General features: G+C 45.3%; 1 protein-coding gene across 5 annotated transcripts in view; it reads left to right on the forward strand.

Annotated features, from left to right (window-relative positions):
• The window catches only part of CD209 (CD209 molecule), a 10,323-nt gene extending 2,381 nt beyond the window's left edge, over nucleotides 1–7,942 (forward strand). For 2 of the 5 annotated variants that reach the window (XM_069108456.1, XM_069108534.1), the window contains 6 exons: nucleotides 95–184; nucleotides 388–477; nucleotides 819–881; nucleotides 1,041–1,192; nucleotides 4,939–5,048; nucleotides 7,393–7,942. In XM_069108456.1, coding sequence (XP_068964557.1) covers nucleotides 95–184; nucleotides 388–477; nucleotides 819–881; nucleotides 1,041–1,192; nucleotides 4,939–5,048; nucleotides 7,393–7,531 — 644 coding nt within the window. In that variant the 3' untranslated portion in view covers nucleotides 7,532–7,942. The remainder of the gene's footprint in view (nucleotides 1–94; nucleotides 185–387; nucleotides 478–818; nucleotides 882–1,040; nucleotides 1,193–4,938; nucleotides 5,049–7,392) is intronic. The other 3 variants (XM_069108607.1, XM_069108718.1, XM_069108659.1) reach the window with 2 other exon arrangements.
• The last annotated feature ends 2,481 nt before the right edge of the window (nucleotides 7,943–10,423 follow it).

A 10,423-nucleotide genomic window follows, 5' to 3' on the forward strand; every position in this document is an offset into this window, starting at 1 on the left:
CAAGGTTCTCTTCCTTCCTCCCTTCCCAACTCCCCAGACCACCACTGGATGGGTACTATTCCTATTGGCCTAGACTCATTACTTTGCCTTCCAGTCTTCCAGAATCAAAGTCAGTATAACTTGGAGTATGAAGCAATCCTAGAGAAACTGAACCAGCTCTCTGCCCAGATGAAAGATGATGGAGGTGAGGCCATAAACTAGGGAAAAGATACCTGGGTTTAGTGGGAAGACAGCATCGCTAGGTGGACGGCTCAGAGATTTGTAGTAGGGAGAGGCGCAGGAAAGATCCCAAGGTTCCCTTCTTCCCTCCCTCCCTCCCCAACTCCCCAGACCATCATTGGATGGGTACTATTCCTATTGGCCTAGACTCATTACTCTGCCTTCCAGTCTTGCAGAATCAAAGTCAATATAACAAGAATCATGCAGCAGTCCTGGAGAAATTGAACCAGCTCTCTGCCCAGCTGAAAGATGATGGAGGTGAAGCCACAAACTGGGGGAAAGATACCTGGGGCTGGTGGGAAGGCAGCATGGCTAGGTGGAGGGCTCAGATCTGCAGCGGGAGGGGGCGCGGCGCAGGAAAGATACCAGGGTTCTCTAGAGAAGAGACTTCTTGAGGTGTGGCTTGAACCAGATGGCCCTTTAAATCCCTCATAACTCAGAGTGTCTGGAGATCCAGAGGAGAGAGGAGAAGAAGGACAATTGGGTTCTCCAAAGAAGGGGAGACTCCCAGGAACAAGACTCAGCTTGGGGCAGGACATCTAGGCTCTTCAAAGATCAAAGGTGTTCATCCTTCTGACTTCTCTATTCTTCCCCCCTAGACTTGAAGGCCAAAGAACGATTTGAAGCCTCACAGGTCATTAAACAACTGAACAAAACCTTGAGTAAGGACAGCCCTGTGCCTGGGGAAGATCGGGGGAACTAGAGAGAGGAGCAATAATAATGGGGGGGGGTGGGGAAATCTAAAAAGGTCTAGGTTCATGGGTCAGGAGAGGGAGCCAGGACCCGTGGACCCCTTGCCTAGTCCTACCCATTACCCACAGGCACCCTTTGCCATCCATGTCCCTGTAACTGGAAATTCTATAAAGATAGCTGTTACTACTTTTCTCTGAGCCGCAAGCCGTGGGAGGCAGCCAGAGAGGACTGTGAGGCAGATGATTCCAAACTGGTTATCATCAGCTCTTCTGAGGAGCAGGTGAGTTGTTTTTCCAGTTCCAAATGCCCAGATCCCAAGTTCCCTTCCATCTATGTGACTTTAGGGGGATCATTTTCCTTCCTTGGGCCTCATCTGTTTTCTCACCTGTAAATTGAGGGGGTTAGATTGGATTGGCTCTAAGATGTCTTTTAACTCTAGATTTATGGCATCTGTGACATGAAGGAGGGGTTAGATTTTGTTTCTTTTGCAAAACTCCAGAAAACAGAACAAGACTAGATGAAGTAGGGGTGCAAATAAGTTATGGGAAATCATTTTTGGCCAGCTGCAAGAGAGAACTTGTTCACACTCTGACTATGTGGCCATGGAAGCAACTGTTACATAAAACAGTGAACCCTGATAATGTCCAGAGGGGCTGGGAGAACCCATGTTAGGGATGTTGTGTATTCCATGAGGAGTGAAGGACTAGCTGACCTTTAGGGTTTCCCCGCCCCACCCCGAGCTCTTGAGAATGTACTGGTTGGTAGACTGAAATGAGAATTGGGTTTGGGGTCAGAGGACCACCTGGTTCCAGAATCTTTGCTCTCTGTGCGGTGTGGCTTGGAGCAAGCCCCCAATTTACTGCTCTGGGCTTCATTGCCTTCAGCTACAAAATTATGGGAAGGGGTTAGGTGAACAATAAGATCCATGCCGGTTCTGAATCCTATGAACCCGAGTTTCTTTTCTCCTTATTGCTACTCCTGTTCCTCGGAGCTTTTAGACTCAGTAGAAGTGGGGTCTCCATCCTGTCCCATTCCCTTTTCACACTTAAACCTTCCAGTCTACGTTTCTCAAATTACTCAATTATTTACTCAACAACGCTTTTTAAAGCACTGACTTGATCCAGATATTGTGTTCAGCACGGGTTATATAAAGGTAAAAGAGAAACAGCTCCTGCCCTCAAGAAGCATACATTCTAACAGGCTAGAACAGTGCACAAAATCGATTCGGGTCAACTTGAGGAAGGAGGGCCCTAGTAGCTGGGGCCCTGGGACAGGCTTTTTATAGAAGATGGTGCTTGAGCTGAGTTTTGAAGGAAACTTGGCACCCCAGTGGGGCAGAGGTAAGGCAGGAAGGCTTTTCAGGCATGAGGATAGAGTACAAATGCACAGATGTGGCCAATGGAGTGTTGAGGGTGAGGAAGAGTAACAAGGTAAGTGTGCAGGATTGTAGAGGCCATGGAGGGATTGAGTAATTAGCTGGAAAGTTTTCTCAGAAATTTTTTTTCTTACTACTTTTCCTTCACCTCCCTTTTCCCCCTCCAACTGGGACCCTTAGGTTATGACCAGTCACTTGCAGCTAAGCCCTGGCAATTCTCTCCTCCAAGTAGGAGGTAGTATAGAAGAAAAGGGACTGTATTTGAAGTCTAAGGACTTGGGTTCAAGTCCTTCCCTCCTCCGCTATTTACTGACTTGGGCAAAGTCCTTACCCCCTTCAGATCTCAGTTTCCTTGTGTGTAAGATCATGGTGGGAGAGTGATGCTGTAAAATGGATGATTTTGGTCTAGACGCCCCCTTGGATTCTTTAGGAAATTCTGTTCTTCTCTACCTCCTAAAGGGTTATATTCAAGAGATGGGGGAGGGGATCACATCCTTTCTTCAAATTCCTGTTGCCAGCAAGGGAGTAGAAAGAAGCTAGGCTGTTGGCCCTTGGGGAACTTAGTTCGGTTTTAGGAGACATGGACTAAGTGGATAAAGGATGGTTAGAAATGAACCCTAGTGAGTCTAGAGGGCCATAGGCACCTACCTAGAGCAAAGGAATGAGTAGTCAGGCACAGTTAAGTAGAGTTGGCTGCCAGGAAGGGGTGCTGTGCACCATGTTTTGAAGTTGCCGAGGGCTACAAGGGGCAAAGGAATAGGTGTTCTGGATGGAAAGGCAGGAATGGGGCACAGGGGATTGAGACTGGGGAGTAAAGAGGTGATGAGCTTTGCCTGAGAATACTTCAGGCTGATCTCTATAGGAGCTAGGGTTCTGTAGCCAGGGAAGGGCATGGCTGCTGTCTTCAAGTACTAGAAAGGCTGGCATGTGGAAGAAAGGTGCATTGGCCTTTTGCTTGATCCCAGAGGGCAAAGTAAGGAACCAGGTGAGGAACTGCAAAGAGACAAATTTAGGTTTGATGCCAGGGTAAAAACTTCCTAAGAATGACTTACTGAAAAGTAGATAGCCTTGAGAGGTGGCGGGTTCTCCCTTGTTTGGACATCTTTGAGACAACCTCTAGACATTGGTACATCATCTGTAAAATGAAGAGATTGGACAAGATGGCAAAATGTCCCTTCTGGTGCTCTGTCTATGATTATATGAGCATTTGTCCTGATATTTCAGAGGCAGTTATTCAGGATTAGGTTAGATGGGATTGTCTCCAAGATCCTTCCCGATTGAGATTCTGTGATTTGGGGTTTGGAGTAATAGACACACCATAGGAACCAGACAAATGAAGGAGGCAGGGCGGTTCAATGGATAGAGTGTTGGATTTGAAGTCAAGGGAGCTGGGTTTGAATTCTGGCCGTGCCATTTGCTACCCGGGTGACTTTGGACAATCACAAGGGCTTGGACTTGGCCTTTGAGGTCCCTTTTAACTCTGAAACTATGCCCCCTAGGTTATCCTTTCTAAAGAAGGAAATGGCAAATTGCTCCAGTATTTTTTTTTTGTAATTTTCAAAAATATATACGTCTCTTTTTTATTTAAAAACCAAAATGGAAACACAAACCACACATGCCAAAGGAGACCAACAAAGTACAGATACTGGATAGGGTATGAAAGGGTCTCTCCCTGGTTCTCTCCTCTTTTTGACACCACCCCCAGGATCCATACCATCCTCCTCCCCCACCCAGTAACAAGGAGAAACAAAAAGTCACACCCAGGACTGTGGCTGCAGGGGCAGAGCATCTTTACGTGGCACAAGCCGTTACTGTGCTCACCACAGACACACTTAGTTAGGATAGCCCATGGTGAGTAGTAGGTGAACTCCAAGGAGCCTGAGAATCAGAATGGGTCACTGGACCTGTATTGGAGACGCAGCCTCCTGGCACCAACAGGAATTTGCCCATGGATGCAGGAACCAAGCTGTCTCCTCAGGAGAAAGCAGATGGTCGTGGGCTGCAGAGATCAGAGCTGAAAAACACCTTAGAGATGAGGTAGGCCAGTCTTCTCATTGTACATTCAAGGATCCCAAGGGCCAGAGAAGAGAAGGGAGTTCCTCGAGATCACAGGAGTAGTAACTAGGAGAGCTAAGATTTAAACCCAGGTGTTTCACTCAGAGAGGCAGGTAGTGCACCCGGAAGGAACAATGGGGTTCAGAGTCCACCTCGGACACATCCTTAACTTTGTGGTGCTGGCTAAGCCCTTTAAACTCCCCCAAACTGGTTTTTTATCTATAAAATGAAAATAGTGAGATCTGCCTTATAAGATTACCTGGAGGTTCAAAGAAGAGGATGTGTATAAATGGGGTAACATGGGAAGTAGTTACAAACCTAAAAGTACTATATAAATGCTACTTGTTGCTGCTGCTGCTGTCTCTCCAATAGTTTGGCACAAGGAAGAATTTTCTTCCAGTGAGGGTCCTCAGATATCAGACTGAGTGGTTAGAAGGCTAGGTCTCTAAGGAGAAAAGAATCCTTGAGGTATAGGGGCAGAGGAATGAAGGAAATGCCTCAATAGTGGTCCAAGCTTGATAAGGGGCGAGGCTTTGTTTGGCCCCTGGGAGTGAGGGATGAGGCTTCCAATACTCACCACACTCTCTGCTTCCCAGAACTACCTGAAGCAGAAGGCCAACTCCAACCAACGGTGGTGGGTGGGACTCAGTGACAAGAAGAAAGAAGGGACCTGGCACTGGGTGGATGGAACGACTCTGAAGCAGGCGTAAGTCACTGGCAGCAGTCCAGAGATCTAGGAGGGAGGGGAAAACGAGGGCTATGCCTTTCCCTCAACACAACAGGACAACACCATTCCCTTTCAACAGATGCCCCAAACTCTAGCATCAGAACTGAGTTCAGTCACCAGAAACCAATGGCCCCCAGTCTCATTGTTGTGGGGATCAAGGGAAGTCACAATTAAGCCCCCCAATTCCCTTTGACTGTGAGGGGCACTGTTCTCCTTCCAATCAAATTAGATTCCTCTTTTCACTCAGTGTCTTCACCATCCCCTTCTCTCTACCACAATCATTCTATCCCAGTCAGTCCCCACCTGAGTCAACATCTCCCCTCACCACCCCTGTCAGTGTCCAGTCCCCAGAATCAGTATCTTTTCCTGCCAGGATCTTCCCCAGCAGAATTTCCTATGTCCATACTCAACATCTCTCTCCAAAATCAATGCTCTCCTCACAAGATTATTTAGAATCTTGATCTCTCAGATTTCAGTGGGAAGAACACGGACTCTGGGGTCAGGTATCTTGTGTTCAAATTCTACCACTGATACTACCTTAGACCTTATGTAGACCTTGGGCAAGTCATTTTTATGTCTCTCAATCTCAGCTTGCTTTTCTGTGTAAGGTGTGTGTTTCCTATGCAAGATGAGTCTGCTTGTGTGAATAGTCTAAATGTGGTTCATGGGAAGGCACTGAAAGAAAATCCTGGAATTTTACCCACTCCTCTCCAAGGGAGATTTTGATTCCTGCCTGGAGAGGTACAGGAGAAAGGACCATGAGGATGGCTTCTTTATTCTCTGGAAGGAGGTACCAGATTAGAGTTTTATCTCTTTGGCACCCCATCTCCAAGATTGCTGGTTTAGGTACCCAACATGGTTGTTTTTTTAGGTTCATAAGGAAAAAAGCACTAGTTTCCTTGGTTACTGTCCCTTAAAGGGGGGGAAGGTGCCTCAAGCTCACACCCACGGGGTTGGTTCTTTCCCACCAAATGCTAATTACACAAATGCCAATCACAAATAGTGAATATTGAGTAATTCCATTTATCTAAGCAGATAACAAACAGAAATCAGAGTTCTACAGATTTAACTGTACCAGAAGATACACAAGAGCAAAGAAGCTCTTGGATGAGAGTAGGCAGAGATCTCACTCAACTGAGAGAGGCTCCAGTCTTAGTCAAAGGGATATTCTTGAAATCTCTAGGTTATCAGGCTGGAAATTAGGGATATGTTGATATACTGGCATCCCCTGCATGTTTACCACTTTTTTTTTTGCTTTTTGGAGGGCAATTGGGGTTAAGTGACTTGCCCAAAGTCACAAGGCTAGTAAGTGTGTCAAGTGTCTGAGGTCGGATTTGAACTCAGGTCCTCCTGACTCCAGGGCCGGTGCTCTATTCACTGTGCCACCTAGCCTCCCCTGTTTGCTACTTTCAAAGTATTTTTTTCTCCTTGCAGTTGGTCTTAAAGAGAGTCTAAAACCACATGTGTCTGTCCAAGCAGGATAGAAAAATGTCTTGACTCTCCAAAGCCTGCCTTTCTCAATTATGCAGGGTCATGTCATCATTCTCTCCACCAATTAAGAGAATCTTATGCAAAGTGCATAAATCTAAAACCAGGGTTGCATCTGTATAAGAGGATGTCGGATTAGATGAACTCTGCCTTCTAACTCTAGATTTATGACCATAGGATCCTACTGACTTCCTGATCCTTCAGAAGGGAACAATACCTTGGAAACTCCAAAGCTCAGAGCTTTGTCATATGGGAAAACCCAGCTCCCCCTTGGGGAGGTGGTGGGGAAGGGGGAACTCACATTGAAACCTTGAGGACCTTTAGTCTGGGGATGCCCTGGAACCTTGAAAAAAAAAACCATCCTATCCTTTCTTCCCAAACCCATCTATGTGTCCAAATAAGCATTTCTTTAGCTGTTCTCAGTTGTTCAGACCTCCATATGCCTGGGAAGTTTGGGGATCTTTGGGGTCCAGACACACTAAACTCCTGGGACTTCCCAGAGAAGGCCTATTTGAGACAGAGGCAGGGATGTCAGAAAGCAAGATTGGGAGGGGGAATGGATGGGGCGCTCCCCAGAATTTTATGGTTTCCTTCCAAGCCTGTGAGCATACATTGTGTATGAGTGTGTGTTGTGTGTGTGTGTTGTTGTTGTTGAAGTGGGAAGAGTCCAAGTGAGTGGGTGGGAGAGCTTGGTGCGTCATCTGAGGCACAGACCAGCTTTTGGCTAGGTGGAGAGAATGATGGAGCTGGGGACAAGGGACTGACCACTGGGCCTGAATGACTGCTCCAGCTGGGGAGAGGGGAGGACTACTTGCTAAAAGGTTAATGTTCACAGCTTTTGGAATGCGGGAGAACCCAACAATGCTGGTGATGAGGATTGTTGTGAGGTGACCTCTCAAGGCTGGAACGATGCACCCTGCAGCAAGGAGAACTATTGGGTCTGTGAGAAGGAAGCTTCTTGTACCAACCTCTGAGGAACTCCCAGGAATTGGGGGTGTGGGGTTGGTAATGGTGGTTACTGCATCTGGAGAGGAGAGAAGAGTAGATGGGGCTAGGGGCCAAGACTCCTGGGTCTGAACCCAATTCATTCTGCCCTACCCTCACCTTTGTTTCTCAGTTTATCCTTTTGTGAATCCTGGCCCTTATTTTTTGTCGTGAAGGCCAAAGTTCCCTGAGATCCCCCCAAATAAACCTTTTCTTTCCACTATCTCCTCTCCTAATCCCCATGGCTTTGGCTGTCACCTCTATCTATCTAATTCCCACATCTACATCTCTTACATGCTTGCTTCCTTAAGTTCTGAACTCTAGGCATCTATCTGTCTGTGGCTGACCATCCATCCCCACCTGGATGTCCTGTTTCACTGTAATAAATGACTCCTTCCCAATCATATGTCTATTTTTGTAAAGGTTTCCTGTATGTACAGTGTCTGGCACATAATTGGTGCCTAATAAATGCTTGTTGGTTGATTAATTATGATGGGGGAACTAGAAATCACATAGGATGGGGAGAGCATTGGATTTGGAGTCAGATGCCTATGTTTAAATCCAGGCTCTGATAGTAGATGTGTGATATTGGGCAACTAACATCATCTCTCTGGGCCTGTTTCCTCATGTGTAAAATGGAGATAATAATACTTGCATTGTCACCTCTGCAGGCTGATTGTAAGGAAAGCATTTTCCTGGTGCTTCTCCATTCCAACCTTTTGAAGCTCCCAAGGTCATAGCCATCTCTAATGGAGTTAGAAGGAATGGTAGAGCCAAAAACTTAATACTTGGTACCCAGCAAGGGTCATTTTAGTGTTCTAAACAAACTTCCCTAACCCAAAGGTAATAAAGAAAAGGAAAAGACAAAGAAAAACCACCTTCCCATCTCAGAAAGAATGCTTAGTACCTATAGCAATCCCAGAGCATATATATTCTGGGTTGGGTCAGTCCCTTGGTAGTTTAGGTTCAATAATGGAACAAAATGAGCTTCTTATAGGTCATACAATGATTAACACAAAGAGATTTACTTAGCCATAGCAGGAAAAGGACATTTAATAATCCATCACCTAATCAGTCAGTAAATATTTATTAAGCTACTATTATGTATCAGACACTGCTAAATCTTGGGGATTAAAAAGGTGCCTTTGAATAGTTCATAATCTACTGTGTAGGCATTGAGGACTCCCTGAGTTAATTCAGCTGAGTGAAGCTCCCTGGCCCATCAAAACCCACCAGCCAAGCTTCCATGTGACCTTGTCACTTTGTACTGGGATGGTAAGGAAGTGATGTCAACAGTCTAAGCCATTCTACCCCTGAGCCAGTCAAGTCTGGAAGAAGGTCTCAATAACTTTTTGAGGAAAAACTATCCCAGCCTTCATGGGGGGAGGGGTTAGGATGTTGCTTTACCACAACATGAAACTCTTTCCACAGAGATGAAGAGCCTGAGGTGGACTGGACGTCACCCTCTTACCTTTCACCTTTAGGTGAAAAACCAAACTATTTTTGGTGAAAATTCTTCCATGATTGCCTCTGTGAATAAAATCACTTAATTGAGGTCTGCACAAGAGTTTCTAAGTGGGGAATGCCAAAATTTCTTGATGGGTCCTGTACTGTAGGCAATCCTTTTGAGGCCCAGGCAAATTTCTCTGGGTCTCTATTCCAAAGAGTACCCCAAATTTTCCCCAATGGATATTTGACATTATGAGGATACTCCTACTAGATTTCCAAACTCATCCAATGAGAGGACAAGTAGGTGAAATTTGAGACAATAGAAAACAAGATCAAACAAGCCTTGAACAAGAATGAGGCTCCCACGAAGGATTAACCACTGAGTTGATTCCTCAGGAATTTCTAGGCTAGTAGACAAAACTTATCCTAGGGACTTAATCATAAAGATGTCACGATAAGGCCAACAATCTGTTTAAATGCTAAAGAAGAGCCTTTATCTACCAGGAACCAGCATTTTAGTGGTACAAAGTCTCATATTTAGTGTCAACATCAGTACTTATCCAGGATTTGGTAATCTGGCAAATTGATATCAGTAATTAAGCATGGAATGAACCAACAAATAGGAAAGTCTACAAAAATCATCTCAAAAAGAACTGACTTTTAAAGGAAACACATCAAAAAGAATGAGCATATCCAGTAATTAATAACATCCCATGTGAAGAATCTCTCCAATGGGGTTCTCAGAAACGTGAAGGATCTAATTTTCTCCCAGGTGTGGCTCTACATGTAGCAATACTCTGACCTTACTCTCCCAGAGAAAGGTTAGTTACATCTCCCCCTCAGGGTTCTAGGGATTACCTCTAAGAGACAGTGCTGTGGCTTTCTCTAATGCTATTGAATAGAGCCCCTGTACCAATGTATTAGCTGCTAGCAATTAATCAATTAACCAATTAACATCAATGAACCTTTACAAAGTGATATCTGCTATGAAGGTATCACGAGAACAGAAGTTACATACTTGGGATCACACTCTCCCCTAGATCACCTCATTGCCTAGGAAGAGTGGGCTCAGAGTTAACAGATGGTTAACATGGTTAACTATGGTTTCTACATAACATTCACTCCACCATGTTTGTTTCCAAATGTGGCAGCACTCTTAGATGAGTCCCCATCTGGGTGAGTCCACACTCATTTTGGGGTTGGATTCCTCAGGATTTTCCATTAGGCCATGGTGCTGGGGTCTGTAGTCACAAAATCTCATATGGATTCCAGTGGCAAAGGACTATACCTTTGTCCTCTGAGGACCAGACCAGCTTATTGGAGTGGCTATATAATGAACCTTTGTTTTGAACCACTGCAACTCCCAAAAATGATTTATTAAGGTACGGAGGTGTTATAAAACATGCTAGTTAAGGAAATACTGAAGATTAGTC

This window comes from Petaurus breviceps, unplaced genomic scaffold, assembly GCF_028583685.1.
Source record: "Petaurus breviceps papuanus isolate PSGF00001 unplaced genomic scaffold, PetGlider_PUasm1.0 103, whole genome shotgun sequence".
Lineage (NCBI taxonomy): Eukaryota > Metazoa > Chordata > Mammalia > Diprotodontia > Petauridae > Petaurus > Petaurus breviceps.